This window comes from Mus caroli, unplaced genomic scaffold, assembly GCF_978045245.1.
Source record: "Mus caroli unplaced genomic scaffold, Mus_caroli_1 scaffold_7, whole genome shotgun sequence".
Lineage (NCBI taxonomy): Eukaryota > Metazoa > Chordata > Mammalia > Rodentia > Muridae > Mus > Mus caroli.
Genome location: NW_028227262.1, coordinates 62893225 through 62914224, shown reverse-complemented (window position 1 = coordinate 62914224; position 21000 = coordinate 62893225). Strand labels below are relative to the sequence as shown.

Here is a 21000-nt window from a genome sequence, read left to right as displayed (position 1 = left end):
TGAGTTTTCGGAGGCTCAGGATCTCAACAGCGCCGCTGGTGTAGTGGTATCATGCAAGATTCCCATTCTTGCGACCCGGGTTCGATTCCCGGGCGGCGCATGCCTTTTGTTCTCTCTTTAAATAAGTAGTGTGCAAACAGAAATTTTTCCTGCTAGAAAAACACCTGCTATTTTATTTCTTTAACCTCCCCAAGGATTTTTAATTTCCACTATATAATTCACAAATGAAACACTCCGCTCTGAAACTACAGAAACCCTAAACTACTGGCATTGCGTCTGCGCACTCTGAGCCATCCCTTGCCTGGTGGCAGCGCGGCTGCGCACCAAGTGAACCCCGGCCTTGAAGCCTAAGCCCGGCTGCCAGGAGGGTGAGCATGCTAGCTGGCTGTGCGCATGCGCGGCACGGGTCACTCGGCTGCCGGCTTCTAGGCGTCCGGCTTGCCGCCATCTTGGATCGGGGTTTCATTGTTCGCGGTAGGCCGGGCCTTTTTTTGTGTAATCGCTGCCAAAGAAGAAAGCGAAGTAGCCTCCGGTCAAGCGAGGAGGCCGGCTCTTCCGCAGCCATAGCCCGCCTCAAGGATTTGGGAGGTAGCGAAGGGCAGGGAGCTGGACCCTGAGGTGCCGCCGCGACCGCAGCAGCCATGGAGGACGAGATGCCCAAGACTCTGTGAGTCTGGAGCAGCGTTGAGGGAGGCGGGATGGTGGTCGCCCCGTAGGGAGGCCGCGGCCCTGCGCCTCTCTGCAGCCTATTGTTCTCCGTGGACGCCGCGCTGTGGTGGTTCCTCCCTCCCGTGCGCACGCCAGGATGCTTAGAGCCGAGCCGGGCTGAGAGGACGATGGCGGGAGAGGGGCTCGGCCCCTGTCACCCCTCGGCTGGCTGCACCCGCGGCCCCCAGACCTGGAGGAAGGACTTTTCATTCAAAGCTCTCCTCAGGACTCCGCACGTCCTCCTGGAGCCCCATGCTTGCGTCCTTTTTTCCCCGCCCCCTCTTTTCGATGAATCTTGTCCAGATTTCCATCTGGAACGTCCTTTCTCTTTTCTTTTGGTAGGATTTTTTCAGTTTTAATTCTTGAAGGCTGAGGTTAACTTTATACTTGCAGTTGAGAACTGGAAAGAAAAAAAAAAAAAAAAGCCAGACATCTTTCTCGAAGGTCTTCGGCTTTCCCTCTGTAGTACTCCCCTGACCCTCGACCAAAAAACCTAACTGGACACCCAAGGATGTTGAAACCGGTCTTAAAAAATGGAAAACTCACTCGGAGGGATGCATCTACTGAGGGAAAGTGGGTTTCATTAAAACATATTTACCACCATTTGCTACTAGTGGTTGACATTTTTATTAATGGAGCAACTGTGGTCAGTCAGGTGTAAGCAAGCATCTTTAGTATTTTGTAACTCGAGTCTAGGATATTGTCTTTGTCATGTAACTTCCCCTTGCATTCTTTGTTTTTCAACGCACGGGATGAGGCGGTTGTGCCTTTGTTGGGTTTCACAGGGCAAAAAGGAAAAGCTCAAGAATTTGTGGGGTTTTGATTGTTTTTTTTTTTTTTTCCTCCCGGTATATTTGAAGATTGCAACTTGATGTATCGTGCATATAGTTCCTATAAATGAAGTAGGATGAACATGTATCCTGTCACGGGCCTTAACTCTGCACCTACTTCCTGTCATAGCTTTTTATTTTTATTTTTAGAATCCTGGTACTTTTAGAGCTATGTACACTTAGGGTTCTTTTTGAAATTTTCTAGTTATTAAAATTGTTCTGAAGTATAGGTACATTATTCTTTTCCCCCTCGCCCGTTTTCAATTTCTTTTTTTCTTTTGTTTGTTTTGTTTTATTGAGACAGGGTGTCCCTAAGTATCTCTGGCTGTCCCAGACTCACTATGACAGACCAGATTGGCCTAAAATTCCTCTATTTCCCAAGTGCTAGGATTACAGACTTGTCCCACCACACCACATTTACACTCTTCTTGATATATTAAATATCTTGTTAGTTTATGGGACCTGGAAGTAGATTTGTCTGCCTCTGCCTTCTGAACAATGTGATTAAAGTCTGTGCCATACACTTTGCCCCAATTTAAATTTCAAGTTGCTATTTTTAATATATTATGTGAAATATACTTACTTTTTTTTTTTTTTTGAAACAGGGTCTTATATGTAACCCAGGTTATCTTTGAACTATACCTATACTGGCTCAGAACTGTTAGTTCTGTCTGAGTCCCAAGTGCTGGGATTCAGATATTGCCTACCCAGTTTGCATTTTTGTTTCTTCTCCCTCCCTCCCATCCTGGCTGGCCTGGATCTTCCTTTGTATACTAGGCAGGCTTGCAAATTTGTGAAGGTTCTCTTTCCTCTGTTTCCCAAGTGCTAGGATTACAGACTTGTCCCACCACACCACATTTACACTCTTGATATATTAAATATCTTGTTAGTTTATGGGACCTGGAAGTAGCTTTTTAGTAAGGATGCAATACTTAGAGCTTGGCCATTTGCTTTTGAAAAGATTGTATCTATAGGCAAATACTCCCTAAAACCTATTAAACACATATTTATTGGAAATTTTCCCTTTTTCACCTTACACATTTTAGAATTCATGCTGCTGTGCTTTTTGGTGTCTTTATAAGATACTTGAAAACTTTTTAAAGCTTCATTTCTGTTGTAAGAGTATTTTGCCTGCATGTGTGCATCTGCCTTCAGAAGTCAGAAGACATTGGATCTCCTGGAACTGGAGTCAGATGGTTGTGAGCCATGTGGGTGCTGGGCATCAAACCAAGGCCCTCTTCAAGAACAGGTGCTATTAACTGCTGAGCCATCTCCAGCCACACTATAAAAATCTTATATATTTTTTTTATTTTAAAAATTTGCAGAAATATATGGATGATAACATTACCATTTTAGTATGTACGTGGAAATATGCAATAAGGACATGTTATCATTTCCAAAGCAGGCATTTAAATAGCACTATATTGAGACCAGGAAAGTACTGACTGGAGTGGATTCATCCCTGGGAAGTTGGGTAAATCCTTAGTGGGTGTCAGATGCTTACCATGCTCGCTTAGTCCTTATTATCACTAAGGGAAAGGCATTTTATAACCAAAGGAAAGCTAAGCTTAATGTTCCAACAACTGACTCAAAATCATATACTTTAATAAAAAAAAATTCTTGTCTCACTCGTCTTTAATTTCAGCAACTTGTAAGGCAGAGGCAGACGGATTTCTGAGTTAGAGGCCAGTTTCTGGTACAGAGTGAATTCCAGGACAGCCATGGAAAAAGAGAAAGACCCAAAACAACCCTGCAATTTTGTTACCTGTTACAGCAGTGCCTACTTTTTCTTGACGCCTTTCAGTAAAGCATCCCATTCAAGAGTTTCCTTCTGAAAGTGTCTGTGATTTAAAGTTCCCCATTATCCCTCCCCTGGTGCTCCACCCCTTCTGTCAAAGCTTCCATCCTTCCACTCAGCCAGTACTGATTAAATCTTGGTAGGTACTAACTCTAAAAATGTTCCCAACAGTGTTTTTAAGTTTTAAGTGCTCACGTTAGTGATCCTGGAAGCCAGGGTTTTCTGTTTTAATGTGTATTCTTAGCCACAGTCTGGTCCATGGGAAGTATCACACTTGTTTTAAAAATCTGGTACAGTTGAAGAAGTCAAGCTGTCCCTTTGAGAGTAGCCTGGTTTACCTCACCTGTGTTCCTAGTAACTCCGAGGCAGCTGCTTCATAAGCTTAGTTTTCAGCCATGACACCTTGTTAAGTTAGAGATTGTCAGCAATACTTTTAAAATATATTGTAAGGGGGCTGGTGAGATGGCTCAGCAGGTAAGAGCACCCGACTGTTCTTCCAAAGGTCCTTAGTTCAAATCCCAACAACCACATGGGTCCTTAGTTCAAATCCCAACAACCACATGGTGGCTCACAACCATCCGTAACAAGATCTGACTCCCTCTTCTGGTGTGTCTGAAGACAGCTACAGTGTACTTACATGTAATAAATAAATACATCTTTAAAAAATATATATATATATATATATATATTGTAAGAAAAATCAAATGTTTATTCAGCAAGATAATTCTCAGGAATATTCAAAGTATAGTTTAGAGGTAGTGAATGGTTGGGTCATGTACACATTTTATTCTTCCCATGTGTAAGTTTGAATTTGTCCATAATAAAAAAATTAAAAATATGTATAGTAAGTCTGAGTTGGCTTTGGTCACTTTAAAACTTTGAATTTGTAAACTAGAAACTGTATACTAAACTAGAAAAACATAGTGTTAGCTGATGGATTTCCTCAGATCCACCCGAACATCTTTTATGTAATTTACTGTCAAATGCAGATGGTTCTTTTGAGACAGCTGTGTAGTTACTGTTTGGTCTTTACAGCTGCTAGGATTGTAGGTCTATCCATTTTATAGCATCACTAACAGCCTGCAGCTAAATAATTGCTGAACGCTGATCTGGGCTTTCTCTTTCTACCCCCTGTGTAGTTGTCATTTTTATCCACGCCCACTTCTCTGCAGACAGTTTGACCTTATAATGTCTATGAAATAGTATCTCTTTTTCTCTTTTGGACTTAGTTGTATTTGCTTGTCTTTTTCCACTTCTTTTTTGTTCTTTTTTTAACCCCCTCGAGACTGTGCCTTACTATATAGCCTAGCTTGGCCTTGTGCTTGTTTATTGTTTATTCTTTTTTTTTTTTTTTTTAAAGAATTATTTATTTGGGCTGGAGAGATGGCTCGGCAGTTAAGAGCACTGACTGCTCTTCCAGAGGTCCTGAGTTCTATTCCCAGCAACCACATGGTGGCTCACAACCACCTGTAATGAGATATGACACCCTCTTCTGGTGCATCTGAAGACAGCTACAGTGTACTTACGTATAATAAATAAACAAACAAATCTTTTTTAAAAAGATCTCCATTTAAAAGTATTTATTTATTTATTATATGTAAGTACACTAGCTGTCTTCAGACATTACAGAAGAGGGGATCAGATCTCATTAGAGATGGTTGTGAGCCATCATGTGGTTTCTGGGAATTGAACTCAGAACCTCTGGAAGAACAGTCAGTGCTCTTAACCTCTGAGCCGTCTCTCTAACCCTACAGTTTCTTTCCTTTTGAGACAAAATCTCACTTTTGTTTGAAAGGTTGCCTCAAACTTATAATGGTCGAGCCTAGCCTCCAAAGCGTTGGGAGTAACATTTTATTTGGGGTGGGAGATGGAAGTCAAAGGACATCCTTTTGAGCAGGTTCTCCCCTTTTATACGTGAGTTCCAGTGATTGAACTCAGATGTTTGGCAGCAAGCATCGTTACCTACTAAGCCATCTTGCCAGCCCTCACCCTCACGGTTTTTATTATTATTATTATTATTATTATTATTTGTTTTTGTCTTGTTTTTCAAGACAAGATCTTACTTTGTAGCCCTTGCTGTCCTGAAACTCCCTGTGTAGACCAGTCTAGCTTCTCCTGTCTCTGCCTCCCAGATTAAAGGCTTGTGCCACTCTGGTTTCTTTTTCTTATCTTCTTTTTTGGTTTTTCAAGACAGGGCTGTCCCTGGACTCACTTTGTGGGTCAGGTTAACCTCCAACTGCCTCCGCTTCCAAAATGCTGGGATTAAAGGTGTGTGCCACCATGCCCAGCTCTCTAGTTGGGTTTTGTTTTGTTTTTAAGATTTATTTTATATATATATATATATATATATATATATATATATATATATATACACATATATATATATACATACATACATGTATATATGAGTACACTGTAGCTGTCTTTACATACCAGAAGAGGGCATTGGATCCCATTTGGTTGTGAGCCACCATGTGGTTTCAGGGAATTGAACTCAGGACCTCTGGAAGAGCAGTCAGTGCTTGTAACCACTGATCAATCTCTTTGGATGTTTCTAGTTCTTGAAAGAAAACTAAAAATTTTCTCATAAAGTTTAGGAATCAGGCAAAATAAAAAATTCTCTAGCAAACTGCAAGTGTTCAAGCATCATTCTAAGGATTAAAAGTATCAGACCCTGTTTTTCTTCCTCAGCAGTGCATAAATAACCAACCAAGGTTTAAGGTTCAAGGCCTGCTTTGGCTACAAGAGACCTTGTCTTAAAACAATTATACAGAATTTACAAAGAACTAATAAGATGAAAACACAAGTCTTGGAGAGGGAATCATTGATCTCTTGTAACCCCTTTTCCACTTGCTTACTCTCTGTATCAATGTTTTGCCTGAGTGCACATACTCACACACAAGCAGGCCTGCACAGTTCAGAAGAGGACATTGCGTCCCTGGCAGCTAGAGCCTGTCAGAGAGTTGTAAGCTACCATGTGAGTTCTGAGAATTGAACCTGTCTTCTGCAAGAGCAACAAGTGCTTTTGACTTCTGAGCCATCTCTAGCCCCTCGTTAGGGCTTGAGATATTCTAGTCAGGGTTCTTCTAGACCAGTGGTTCTTAACCTTCCTAATGCTGCTACCCTTGAAATGAGTTCCTCATTTTATGGTGACCTCCAACCGTAAAATTATTTTCTTTGCTACTATATAACTAATTTTGTTACTGTTATGAATCGTAAATATCTGATGCTCAGGATATTTGGTATTGTATCCCTGAGAAAGGGTTGTCCAGCCAGCAAAGGGTCATGAAGCACAGGCTGAGCACCAATGTTTTAGACTGTAGTTACCTAACCCATTTTTCAAAATCTCTGCTTAAAAAGAATTTATCATTAGTTTAAAATCTACTTCATGCTTTTCCCTCACATTTTCAGGTTTTCCATTATAAAATAAAATATTTTAATATAATGTACCAAGAGACAAGTTCAGTTTAATGTTCTGCTTTGTAAATTCTTTTGTAAGTTAACTATCTAGAGCTGTATAAATAAAAATGAATATTTCAAGAGTTTTTGGATTCCATTTTCATAACTTCGATTTTAGACGGGAGTGGGGAATGTTGAGACAGGGTCTCTTATAGCAGTTGTTGTCCCTGAACTCTGATCTTTCTACCCCTGCCTCCCAAATGATGGGTTTACAGAAGTGTTCCTATACCATATTGATTTTTACAACTACCTGAAAACTTAGCTTTCCACTTCAAAATTCCATATGGCTCAGGGGATAAAGTTGCTTGCCTAGCACATCCTAGCTTCAGCTGTGGCACATTGACAGAACTCTGTCCTGACAGAGCTGGCCTGTTGTCACTAGTAGTGTTAGTGCCCTTACAGTCAAATCTAGCTTGTTAATCATTTAGAAAAGCTACAGAAAAATTATAGGAAAGGTATACTGAAAACTAGCTGCCTTTCCTGTGGAATTACCAGTTAGTTCCCATTTAGCCAGCTGTACATTATTTATATTTCCATGTGGGTTTTTGGTCGGTTGGTTGGTTGGTTGGTTTTTACATTTTTAGATTGCATTCATTTATATATTTGGTGTGTGATGTGTTGGGGGGGGGTGTCAAAGCAAACTGGGTTGGATCTGTTCTTCATGTGGGTTCCAGGACTCAAACTCGGGTGGTCAGACTTTATGTCAAGTGCCATAACTCACTGAGCCTTCTTGCTAGCTCAGGTTTGGTTTTTTGAAATCAGTCTTTGTATAGCTCAGGCTAGCTTTGAAGTTCTAGAATTATTGGCATGTGCTGCCATAGTCAACCAGCCATTGTTTTTGTTCTCTCTCTCTCTCTCTCTGTGTGTGTGTGTGTGTTTCAGTCTCTTTTTCTGTCTCCTTCCTTCCATCTTTCCTTTTTCACTAAAGTGTCTTAGTTCAAAATGGTGACACTTCAATCTCAAATATTGTATATAAGAGCAAGAACATTCTCTTAGGTAACCATAATATGCTTTCATCTTGAGGTTATATTCATACACTGATGTGTATGCATATGCATGTTGTATGTATTGGTAACACTCAAAAGCAGGGGTTCTAGTAGTGCCTTTCCCAGCTTGGTTAGATCTTCAGCTCCAGATACAGTGTTACCTAATGTATTCGTTTACCCAAGTGTGTGTGTGTGTGTATTTCTGTGTGTGTAAATAGGTAGGTAGATGGATGGATGATTGTGGGGTTCCTCTTCCAAAAAAGTGCAGGCCCCAGAAGCTTGAACCCTTGTATGATTGTGTTAGGAGATTGTAGACCCTTCAAGAGGTGAGTCCTTGTGCCGGGTGTGGTGGCACACGCCTTTAATCCCAGCACTTGGAAGGCAGAGGCAGGTAGATTTCTGAGTTCGAGGCCAGCCTAGTCTACAAAGTGAGTTCCAGGACAGCCAGGGATACAGAGAAACCCTGTCTCCAAAAACAAAAACAAAAAAAGAGGTTAGTCCTTTATGTGTGTGTGTAACTCCAGCATTTCAGAGGTGGAAGTAGGAAGATTAGGAGTTCCAGACTAGTCTGAACTATCTAGCAAACCCTCATTTCAAAAAATCAAAAGAAGTGAGTCCTCGTGAAAGGCTGTAAAGTCATAAGAGCACTGTCTTGGGAAAAGATTAGTAGACTTAGTTGTTACAGCAAAACCAACCCAGGGTCAACATGTGATACAGTCTCAAAAATGCTAGGGTCGTGTTTAAACTTCCACCACTTGGAAGCAGAGGCAGACAGATCTCCTGTGAGTTTGAGGACAGCTTAAGTTCCAGGACAGCTAGGGCTATATATAGAGACCCTGTCTAACACACACACACACACACACACACACACACACAGAGCTTTCTGCAGGAAGCGTGTGGAACTTTGCTTAGAAAATATTTTGGAAAGAGACAACTTTTAGCCCACATTCAGAATCAAATGATAGTCTGCCTCATCCCATCCCTGAATAGATAGTACTCCACATCTTCCAGGGGTCAGGCACCTCAGCACTGCTCCTGTTGTTGCTTATATGCTGCCAGCTGTGTTTTCTTCAGGCTTTGTTTCTTTTGTTTTTCCTTTTCAGGGTCTCACTGAGTAGCCCAGCCTGCCCTTTTCTCACTGTTCTCTTGCCTCAGCCTCATTAGTGCTAGGATTGCAGATCTGTGCTGTTAAATCTGGCTTAAGGAAACAGTTCTAAGTAAAAATAAGACAAGATATAGACTATAAATTCTTTCATTAAAGGCCAGATATGATAGGGCATATCTGTAAGCTAGCACACAGAAGACTGAGGCAGAATTAATGGCAGCTTGAGAACACCATGGTCCACATTATCATAATCCTATCTTAAGGGAAAAAAAAAACATAGAAAAGAAAGCCAAACATTTTAAAGTACAAAGATGTTCTTACTTTTTTGCTCCGGCACAGGAAGGATCTGCAGATTGCACATTTGTTTGTGCTTTCTCTTGAGAACTAGTATTTGTTCAGCTAATAGACTTGAAAGAGCAAACAGCATTGTTTATAAAAATTTGAGGGCAACTTTAGCAACTAAATTTATTGAGATAAATTGGTTCAGTCCACATGCTGTTTGCATAAGGAAGATCTGCCCTTTGATTTCATTGCTCTCCCTGTCCCCACATTTGAGACAGTGTTTTCTTATGTGTTCCATACTGGCTTTGAACACCTCAGCCTCATAAGAGCTGAGATTACAGGCATGTGCCAATACATCTGGCTGCCTGCCTCCTCCTCTCCCTTACTCTCTTTTTTTCTTCCTCTCTTCCTCCCTCTCTGAAGCAAGATTTTGCGTATCCCAGACTGACCTCAAATTGTGTAGACATGAATTTCAGATATTTTGGCAAAGAGGGGCCCCTTGGTCCCTAAGGCTTAGTATCTCAACTTTCCTGAACTCCTGCTCAAAAGGCTTGGAAAGTGCTTCACTTTCCTCTTGTAGGTCTCATTTTTTGAGTAGTCAGCTCCAGCATGACCAAATTGCCATTAGATACATGGTCTCCTTCCAAGTCCATCTTTTCTACCCACTCCTTAGTGTTACTTCTCAGTGCTTCTGCCTTGCCTTCTTCCTCCAGCATCCTCATGGTCTCAGTGGCTCTGTCCTGAACACTAGGAAAAAAGAAACCATGTTTACATTTTGTGGGCATGTAGAGGTACCTGTTTTATCTTGAAAGAGTCAAAGATATGTCTTTGGCTGCTCCCAAAATTTATTTTTCAACAAGCAAAATTCAACAAAAGATTTTTCACTCCTGGAACAGGAGCTCACTCTGTAACCATAACTGGCTTAGAATTCAGTATGTGGACTAGACTGGCCTTGAACCCGTGCAGGTTGGGATTACAGGTCTGAGGCACCATGCTTAGCCATAAATAAATCTAAAATGGTAAATTGTTTGTTTCCCTCTGTTCCAGATACGTCGGTAACCTTTCTCGAGATGTGACAGAAGCTCTCATCCTCCAGCTCTTTAGCCAGATTGGACCTTGTAAAAACTGCAAAATGATTATGGATGTAAGGGTATTTCACTCGGTCACTGCTCTTCCTTCCTTCCTTCCTTCCTTCCTTCCTTCACATTACTAATGAAAGCTGTCATTACTGCAGAACTTCTTCATTAATGTCTAGATTCCTGGGGATCTTAGTGAATTTGTAATTAACCTGTTTAGTAGGCAACCAAGTTTCTTTTGCTAAGTGAATGGTGTGTGTGTCTGTATGCACTCTTCTAGGTTCTATTGAGGCATCAGAATTGTTTTACATGTAGTGTTAATTGGCTGAATGATCTATAAGTTCACTTATTAGATTGGGAATTGGGGTAGACTTATAATGAAAAAATATATAATGAAATACATTTTTAGCTTCATTTTTAAAGGTTTTCTTGAATGCCTTTCAGACTTTAATGTGTAGAAAACTTATTCATTTGGTTGGTGTTAACTACAAATAGTAATGAGCTTTTAAAACAAAGTTAATTGTACATGTGAGCAGGTGAATGGATATGTATGTAGAGGCCAGACGTCAACATTGGTGGTTCCTTGTGTATACATAGTAGACAGGGTCTTACACTGTAATCCAAGATGACTTGGAACTTGCTATGTAAGCTATTGTCTTCCTGACTTAGCTTCTCAAGTGCTGATAGGCCACCACAGCCTGGGAATTATCTGTTTGTTTATTTATTTGTTTTTTGAGGGATGGTCTATGTAGTTAATTCAGACTGCCCTGAAACTTGAACTGTTCTGACTTTTGAGTAAAAGAATGATAGATATGCTATCGGCCCGCAGAATCTCAATTATTCTAGAATACAAGTGTGTTTACTGAATTCTATGCCTATCTCTATGTTCTGAATTTTGAATTAGTTTCCTTTAATAATTCTTAAAAAGTCTTAGAATGAAATACATGCATTGTAAAGTCATTTATTATTCTGCACTTTTAAGTCCAGATTATTAGATGTATTTTCTGCTTTAATTTATCATAAAATATCTTGAAGCCAGGTGTCATAGTGCATGCCTATAATCTCAGAACTCAGGGAACAGAGGATCACTGCAGGTTGGGGGCCACTCTGATTACCATAGTAAGTTCTAGACTGCCCAAGGCGCAATAGAAAAACTGTCAATAAATACATAAACAAACAATATTTTGCTTTATGCTGAAGTTTTCCTCAGTGATAGATTGCTTCCTTAGCATGCACAAGGCCCTGGATTTTGGGCTCCAGCACTAGGGGGAGAAAAGTCCAGGTTTTGTTTATTGTATCCCAGTCACCAGCAGAAAAGAAGGGTTTTTTGTTTTTTGTTTTTTGTTTTTTTTTTTTTTTTTTTTTGTCTTTTGAGAGATCTTACTAAGTATCCAGACTGGCTTTAGACTTCACCAAAGATGTCAGCATCCCTGATCCTGGGATTACAGATAGAGAGGTTTGGTTTTTTTTTTTTTTTTTGGTTTTTTTGAGACAGGGTTTCTCTGTGTAGCCCTGGCTGTCCTGGAACTTACTTTGTAGACCAGGCTGGAACTCACTCTGTAGACCAGGCTGGCCTCGAACTCAGAAATCCACCTGCCTCTGCCTCCCAAGTGCTGGGATTAAAGGCATGCGCCACCATGCCCGGCTGGATAGAGACTTTTTTCTCTCAGATTGAAATCTTTTATTTCATATGAGTGTTTTCATGCCTCCTGCCCAAGGAAGTGAGAATATGGTGTTAGATCCCTTACACTGCAGTTTATGGATGTTCCTGAGCCACTGTATAAGTGCAGGGGAACAAACATCGGTCCTCTGTAAGAGCAACAAGTACTCTTAACCTCTGAGCCAACTCTCGAGCTCCCAAGGGAGGAAATTTTAAAATTCTTCTCAATAGGCAAAGAATCTGTACCAGAAGTTCGCATTCTAAAACATAGTGTAGATAGTATCAGAACCTGTTAGTGCCCAGAGCCTAGTTTAGTCTGGAAAAGTTTACTTAAGATTTTCTATTGTTCCGCAAATTAGAAACAGCAAGATGTCTTGAGTTTGTAGTAATAAAAAGTAATATAGAGGGTGGAAGTGCACCTTATGGAAGAGCATTGATACAGTGGCTCTAAGGCTCTGGGTCTGACATAGCACTGCAAGAACAAACAAAAAGGGAGATATGAAATAATCATACTTGGTATTTCCTTGTTTTTAGTTTTTAGTTTTTGGTTTGTTTGTTTTTCGAGACAGGGTTTCTCTGTGTAGCCTTGGCTGTCCTGGAACTCACTATGTAGACCAGACAGGCCTCAAACTCAAAGAACTTCCAGCCTCCATAGTGCTGGGATTAAAGGTCTGTGCTACCATCACCTGGTTCTGGTATTTATTTATTTTTATCTGAAAATGTACATATGGAATGAGCAGGTCATTCTCCATGCCTTGCTAACTGTAGAAGTTTATGTGACAAAGGGGACATTTTTATTTCAAATGGGAGAGTAAAGCCCAAAACTGACTTGTGAATTTCTTGTTCAATAGACAGCAGGAAATGACCCATACTGTTTTGTGGAGTTCCATGAGCACCGTCATGCAGCTGCAGCCCTGGCTGCCATGAATGGGCGGAAGATAATGGGTAAGGTAAGCTGTCAGAGTTAGAGAAGGTGACGCGCTGGAGAACAGTTTTCTTCATCATCTTCCTTCTGCCTCCCAGGTGGATCTACTAGTGTATGCCACCACACCCAACCTTATGCAGTGTGTGGGGTGAACTAGGGCTTCAAACAGCACTCTACAACAAAGCTACATACCCAAGTCTTGAAATAGAAAGTTTTAAATTGGATTTTACCGTGTATCTGTTTTAGAACCATTATATTTCCTTTGTGGCAAAGGGTCACATTTGTATTTGTATTAAAAAGGTAAAATTTGGCTGGAGAGATGGCTTGGCGTTAAGAACATTGGCTATTCCAGAGGACCTGGTTTGAGCCTTTGCCACCTGCATGGTAACTCACAATTATCTGTACCACTGGTCATAGGGGATGTTATGTTTTCTTCTTGCCTTTGAGGATACTGCACACACATGATGCACAGATGTACATGTAGGCAAAACACCCATACATAAGTAAATAGAAAATTTAAAAAGAGGAGCTCAGCATAGTGGCACATACATTGTTTTTGATTCTTTGTAAAATTTCATATCATGTGCCCTAATCCTACTCACACCCCATCCCTCCACATCCCTTCTACCCTTGGAGCTTTACCCCCAAAACAGCAAAACAAAACAGCAACATTAAAAGAAAAGAAACCTCGCTATGGAAGCTATGGTACATCTCACAGTGTCATGGAAGCTGTGCTATGTCACACAGTGTCACCCTTTTGCCCACACAGCTTTACTTGCAAATGTTCATTACAGTGAGTCATTGGTATGGTCCGAGGCCTCTGGCTTCTGCTACACTATCAATCCTGGATCCTCACTAGGACTCCTCTAGGATATCCTGTTTTAGAGATCCTACAACTTTGGTTCTACAGGCCCAGCCCCTTCCTGTCCTCCAGCAGTTCATAGATGGGATAGATGTTGGAATGGGCCAACTCAAGGCCCTGGTCTGAGCCTAGTGGTGGCTGTGTTGTTCAGCCTGCCAACTCTCCTTTACCAGGACCAGCAGGGCCAGCTCTTCAGCTTGGCCTGGTTGAGGGGCAAGGCCAGATCTCCTGCTTATAGCCAAAAGTCAGGACTGACTCACATGTTCAGGGCTGGCTCTCAGGGCCAGCTTGCCCTTCATGGCCAAGTGAGGTATGGGGCCTAGCCTTTTAATCAAAACAGTCAGGAAGCAGAAGAAGGCAGATTTCTATGAGTTCAAGGCCAGCCAACACTACAGAGTCTAGAATGAATGAGAGAAGGAAAGAAAGAAACGAACAAATTAGGCTAAAGCCTCTAAAAACTGGAGACCTATGTTAACTCCTTTTCCCCATGGTGCTGTGCATATGCTAAATACCAGATAGTTATGGAACTACTCAAATTTGGATGAAACATAACAGTAATATGGAAAACTATTGGAGAGGAACCAAGGGGAAATGAACTTTAAATTGTGGCTTGGAGTGGTGGTGCACGCCTTTAATCCAGCACTAGGGAAGCAGAGGCAGGTGGATCTCTTGAGTTTAAGGCCAACCTGGTCTATAGAGGGAATTATAGGACTGCACAGAGAAACCCTGTCTCAAAAACAACAAAAAATGAAACCAAACAGAAAAACAAACAAACAAGTGGTGCACACCTTTAGTCGAAGATTGGGGAGGCAGAGGCAGGTAGGTCTCAGTGAGTTGGAAGCCAGCCTGGTCCACACAGTGAGTTTCACGACAGTAAGAGCTACATAATGAGACCATGTCTCAAAAAAATAAAAAGACAAAACAGAACTAAAAAGTTAAAAAAAGTTATTTGTACATTAGCAGAAATGTGCAGAGATTAGGATTTGTCAAATACACCTAAATTAGCTGGACCTACATTCTTAGGCAAGAGAATTGCTAGTTCAAGGCTTGCCTAGGCTATAGAGTGAATTGATACTTAGCCTGACTGAGTTGGTGACTCATCTTAGAGTATTATGCAGAAAGGAGCAGAGCCAAAAATGCTGCTCAGTAGTAGACTGCTTGCTTGTGTAGTATTTGTGAGGCTTTAGGTTTAATCCCCAGACCTAGCCTACTCCCCCCAAAAAAGAAAGGATGAAAAACATTGGCTATATGGAGAGCTCAGTGATGAAGAACACATTTGATGCTAATCCAGAGGGTCTAGATGTGATTCCCAGCACCCACATGATAGCTCACAGTCATCTATAACTCCAGTTCCTGGGGATCCATTGCCCTCTTTGGCTTCTCTACAGGTGTGTATATCTGGTAGTCAGTACAAATGTGCATAGACATAAATTAAGGCAAACCACCTATACACATAAATAAAATAAATCTTTAAAAAGAACAGAAAGATCTGTACTTACAAGTTATAATTAGTCACACTAGGCCAAAAGAAGAATGTTGAAACTGTGATGAGCACAGGTGTCCCCTGCACCATCTCTCTCTGCTGTGTTGCAGGAAAATGTGATTTTGAGCTTTATCTTTATGGAATATATATATATATATATATATTTTTTTTAGGAAGTGAAAGTGAATTGGGCAACAACCCCTAGCAGTCAAAAGAAGGATACAAGCAGTAAGTACATTTGATGCCCTGTGGGCGTTTGTTGTCTTATACCCCATAGTTCTGTTGTAAAGCATATAACATCATACATGTTTGCAGTAATATTTTGATCGTTATCCTGATATGATTGAATGTGTTTGTGTTAATAAATTTAAGAACAAATCTAATCTTTGTCATCAGGTAGTACCGTTGTCAGCACACAGCGTTCACAAGGTAATTGTATCTTCTTAAACATAAAAATGAACTCTCTTGAAAGGGTATTCACTAACCACCTCAAGTTTTTTAATTTGATATTGGTTGGGGGGAGCGGGGCGGAAATATATAGTATTTTTATTTGTTTCTGGCAATATTTTTTTCCTTCTTCCCATTGTTGACCAAGTGTGGCTTGCCCACGACTTTGTTGCTAGTTCAAGCTCTCTGTCCCCCTTGGTAGCAGCTGATGCCTTAGAAATACTTTCACCACCTAAAGGGCAAGATCCCCTACTTCCCTGAGGTCACCTGGGCTTCATACCCAGATCTTCCAGTGCTCAAGTTGCTCCTGAAACAGTGTTTCCGGAAGAGCAACCCAGGGTGTTGCTTAAGGCCTGCAAGTAGGGGTAACTTCTCTTTCCAAATCTACTTTGTCAAAGTTGATGTCTGTGTTCATTGTAAAGTTCCTCAGCAAGGTTGGCTTTCCAAAGCTGCACGGATGGGATGGTTATTCTCTCCAATGCTTTTTCATGGTGCCGATGTAAAGTGAAGGGATTACTGTTTTCCTTCTGTTGCCTTCAGTCTGAGCTCACTTGCACATGGATTCACATAAACTGAATGGTGTAATGTCTGGGCAACCAAAACTGTTGGCTTTTGAGAAAACTGTCAAATACTTTAACATCAAACTGTTGCAATGCAAGGTATTTCTTTGATTGTTCTTCACAAAATAATGGCTAAACCAAGTATTTCATGTAGCTAGCTTCAGTAAGGTGCCTTAAATAAGGCAAATCTAAGTCTTCATAACTCTCAGTACAACTAGTTAATTGTAATTTATAAAGCCTAGATGTAGTAATAAAATGAGTAACATTAAATAATTACTGTTAGAATGACTAAGTTTTACTTTTTTTTTTTTACAGAACTGAAAGTTTTTATGTTAGTAGTTTGTTTCCTAGACCCTTATAATTATTGTAATGACTGTAAATAGACAGTGACTGCCAGCTTCTGGCAGCTTCAGTGCTTTTAGAAGACTACTGTGTGGTTAACTTTGATTTGTTATGTTTAAGATTGATAGGATTTTATAGCGAGGATAGTATTTTATTTATACCTAATTATATAGTCTGTGCATTATTTTAAGAATACTTTATTGGGTCAGTTGTCGTATTTAAGTTCTGAAGTTGTATTTTTCTTTTCACTCCCCTCCTTCCTTCCTTTGTAAGATCATTTCCATGTGTTTGTTGGTGACCTCAGTCCAGAAATCACAACCGAAGACATCAAAGCAGCTTTTGCACCATTTGGAAGAATTTCGTAAGTAGCAAAAGATAAATATAACACTTAATTAGCAGTGATTTTTTTGTTTATGTAATAATAACTATAACTTTGTTATGACTGTGAACCTTAATTTTAACACTTTAAATATAGCATATTCCATTGTTTAGAGATCATCCAAGAGTCTGAAAGCAAGTGCAGTCCCACTAATGAGTAATGGTCTTCAGAAACCTTAGACCTTGCTCAGTCAGAAATACTTCCTCAGACTGCTGCCATACACAGTTCAACCTCCTGGAGGTGCTGTGCTGTGATTGAAGGTCTTATTCAGGCGCTTGTATGATTCCATGCAGTTTATGTTAATTTAACAACACAAAACCTGAACAGTTTAGATTGAAAAAAACAGATGTTAAATATTCCTTCCTTGGCATTTAACCCCTCTTCCCTTTTAAAAACGTAACAGTAGTGTTTTGTACTATATTATAAAATACTGTCTCCATTAAATTTGCTAGTAACCATGCACTTTAGGCCCTTTGTCAGTATTTATTCAGGGCAGGAGTTATCATAGGAGAACTTTATCACAGTAAGAATAATAAGCCATTTCAGGACTGACGCAGGATCAGTTGCTGAGTTTAGGGAAAGTATTGAAGGGTTTCTAATTCCTTTGTTATTGTATCACTAAAACAAAACAAAAGGAATTCTATCTCTAGCTGGTTTGAACAGAGCAGCAGGTAAAGGTGAGGGGATTGAGAAGTATATACGCAGCATTGTGTGAGTTTTCAGTGGAGAGTTACAGTTGGCTGGTGGAGAATCACCGTGAGGGTAGGGCAGCTTACAGATGGACTCTTCTGTTACATGACATTTTCCTTTGAGAGAACTGGCTAAGAAAATCGTGAGGCTTTAATTTCTTGATTGTTTTTATAACCTGTGTTAGGATTTCACTAGTGGTTGGTTTCTTTCAAGCATCTAGACTAGGCACGTCTGACCAACTTTGCCTCTCAAGCTGTGAGGGTTCCGCTCTGCAGAATCTTGTGTGTTTTCAGTTTGGTGTAGAGAATCTTGGTCAGTTTCATCCTGTCTTCAGTCACAGAAGACACAAGTTCTGATCTGTGTGCTGCTTTCTGTGTGAGTCATTTTAGAAAGAAGTAAGCATCGACTGATACTTCAGGGCAGATACTTCCAAGGCATTAGGAAGAAAACAACCCCTTCTGATAGTGTGAACAAATAAAGTCACCACTCTGGTGGATTTTTAATTTTTATTGAATTAACCTTTTCTAATAGAATTTTAGATTAAGATTTAGATAAGGAGCTGGTGAGATGGCTCAGTGGGTAAGAGCACCCGACTGCTCTTCCAAAGGTCCAGAGTTCAAATCCCAGCAACCACATGGTGGCTCACAACCATCTGTAAGGATAAAAATAAATAAACCTTAAAAAAAAAAAAAGAATAAGTTCTGGGGGGGGGGGAGTGTATTGGGGACTTTTTGGATAGCATTGGAAATGTAATTGAGGAAAATACCTAATTAAAAAAAAAAAAAGATTTAGATAAGGAGTGGCTAATAGTGATTGAAGGGCTACTAGAGTGGCTCAGCAGATAAGGTGCTGCTACCAAACCTGATGACCTGACTTCAGTCCCCAAATTGCATATGGTAGGAGAGAATTAACTCCTAAAATTTGTCCTCTGGGGCTGGAGAGATGGCTCAGCGGTTAAGAGCACTGATTGCTCTTCCAGAGATTCTGAGTTCAAATCCCAGCAACCACATGGTGGCTTACAACCATCTGTAGTGGGATCTGACGCCTTCTGCTGGGTGTCTGAAAACAACTACAGTGTACTCATATACATAAAATAAATAAATCTTTAAAAAAAAAGAAAAAGAAAAAAGAAAAAAAATTGTCCTCTGACCTACACACACACACACACACACTAAATGTTTTACAAAAAAAAAAAAAAAAAAAAGCCACAGGTGGTGGCATACATCTTTAATCCCATCACTTAGGAGGCAAAGGCAGGTGGAGCTCTTGAGTTTGAGGCCAGCCTGGTCTACAGAATGAATTCCAGGGTAGCCAGGGCTCCACAGAATAAATTCTGTCTCAATAAAATAAAATAAAAATAAAGAATATAATTCCTTAGCAAATACTTTTAGAAAGGGCCTCCATCAGTAAGATTAGAACAAAAGAGCTTAGAAAGGTCACAGGGCAGTGGCTCACACCTGTAAACCCAGAAGGTAAGAGAAATAGGTAAAATTAAATGACATTCAGACTTAGCAGTTTCATGTCTTTTAGTTATAAACTTGTCTTCTTGTTAATATAACTACATCATATTTTTAGTCTAGTTTCTTTTACATGTTTGTGTATGTGTTTTTTATATGTGTGAGCGTATGTGTGCTCCTCTTAGACAAGCGATTGATATGAAATATTTTAATCCGTTACTTTCCACCTAATACACTGAGGCAGAGTTTCTCACTAGAACCTAGAGCTTACCAGTTCTATTAGTCTAGCTGGCTTACCCTGAGTATCCCTACCTCTGCTCCGCACGCATACTTACTGTCCTGGCATTTATGTGGGTGCTGGAGATCTGAACTTAGGTCCTTTCACTTTGCATGATAGCACGCTCTCTGCTGAGCCATGGCCCTATCCCCAGCATTTGGGTTTTCTTATGGATTCACAATTGTTAGCATATTAATTCTTTTCTTGATAAAACCTTGTCGTTGAGTTAATATGTGTTTGAATGTTAGCTTATATTGGTAGTTAGCTTTCCTAAATGTAAAAGAACTATTTGACAATTGGTAACACATAGCATGTTTCTATTTTTGTTTGTGTGGTTGTTTCTTGTCTTAAGGAGACAGGCTGGTAGCAGTGTTGAAAGGTCTCTACAGCAGATGTCTCTATAGGTGGTTTACACCATGCTTAATTTATAGAAGGTGTGGGGTAAATGGTGATCTATTAAATATTTAATATGAAAATAAAAATATTTTCCCTAAATGATATAGCTTAAACCCTTTCTGTTTCTTGAGTTCAGGGTCATATAGCAAAGTTTGATACAGGAATAAGTCAACTACCAAATTAAATGCATGTGTGCCATGTAGGTAATAGTTACTGAGAAATGACTTATAGTAGCTTTACCTAATCATCAGAATCTTTTTTATTACACTTAATAAATCACTTCTAAACTGATCTAAAATATGCTTGTGTATACTTACAATTACCTTGCATGGCTTTCTGACTTGGGTTCTTGTGGTAAACATGCCTGTTTTGTTCATGTGTCTTGAGAGAACAAGCATTGTGACATATACTAGGCTGATTTAAAATAGATTGCCTGTGAAACACAGTTTGAGTCCAGTTGTTTTTGAGGTATGGAGTTTTAGCTATCGTGGCTGGGTTTTTACTCAATCTCAAATAATAGGGCTCTGGTTATTTTGCAGAGTGTCTCTGAAGAATGGACAGAATTGCCCTGGCTAACTACAAGCTACGGTTCACAGTGGATAAATGTTGGCGTGCTTTTTTACTTTCTGACTTTTTAAAACTTTGTTTCATATCTTGTAGTTTCCAATCAATCTTAATATAAATGCTGTTAAGAAATTCAGTATAAAAATCTTAGTTTAAAAGTAAAATGTGTTTGTGTATCCTTCGATGATTTAGCATTTCTAAAAATGTCAAGTTCTCAAAATTTACACTAGCCCAGAATGTGGGTGTATATTCATCTGAGAAAATGAAGTAATTAGCCTAGGGAATATATACAGCTTTTTAATCCTTTAGTTTTCAATTTTGTATTTTAATTTTTTAAACGACTATGTAACAAACATATGGTGCCGATTAGTAAATAAATTGCATGGTTAAAGAAAGCCAAAGTAGCTAAGAACTTTGTAATTGCTAAGTGCTTCATAGGAACGTCTGCTTTCACCATGCTTAATATTTAGATGTTCATAAAACATTTTGAAATGGAAAACTCTCTTTATAATATAGATTTATATTTAAGACATTGATTTGCATGTCTATAAAATTAACCCTCATTAGCCAATAAATACGTTTATTAGAATAAAAGGTGAACTTTTATTAACGGTTTACTGTTAGTGAAGGTGAAATGTAAAAGTGAATTGTATTTGGCTCTCATTTTATGCCCAGAGGACGGTTTACAAAACTCAATTTCTGGTGGCTTCTGTT

At 39.8% G+C, this 21000-nt stretch overlaps 1 protein-coding gene and 1 non-coding gene across 8 annotated transcripts in view; both read left to right on the top strand.

Moving 5' to 3' along the window:
• The first annotated feature begins 29 nt into the window (after window positions 1-29).
• On the top strand, window positions 30-100 carry Trnag-ccc (transfer RNA glycine (anticodon CCC)). Its single transcript has one exon. It is a non-coding gene; the product is annotated as a tRNA-Gly (tRNA).
• Window positions 101-345: 245 nt separating this feature from the next.
• Window positions 346-21000, top strand: part of Tia1 (TIA1 cytotoxic granule associated RNA binding protein) — a 29342-nt gene continuing 8687 nt past the window's right edge. Inside the window, exons 1-7 of one of the 7 annotated variants that reach the window (XR_015047606.1) lie at window positions 346-667; window positions 10216-10312; window positions 12756-12854; window positions 15348-15402; window positions 15571-15603; window positions 16797-16884; window positions 20262-20327. Coding sequence is in view for 4 of the 7 variants with exons in the window: in XM_085840414.1 (XP_085696540.1) it covers window positions 642-667; window positions 10216-10312; window positions 12756-12854; window positions 15348-15402; window positions 15571-15603; window positions 16797-16884; window positions 20262-20298 (435 nt within the window). In the remaining 3 variants the exon portion in view is untranslated. Of the gene's footprint in view, window positions 668-10215; window positions 10313-12755; window positions 12855-15347; window positions 15403-15570; window positions 15604-15760; window positions 16885-18772; window positions 20999-21000 lie in introns of those variants that run through there. The other 6 variants (XM_085840414.1, XM_021164411.3, XM_021164413.3 and 3 more) reach the window with 6 other exon arrangements.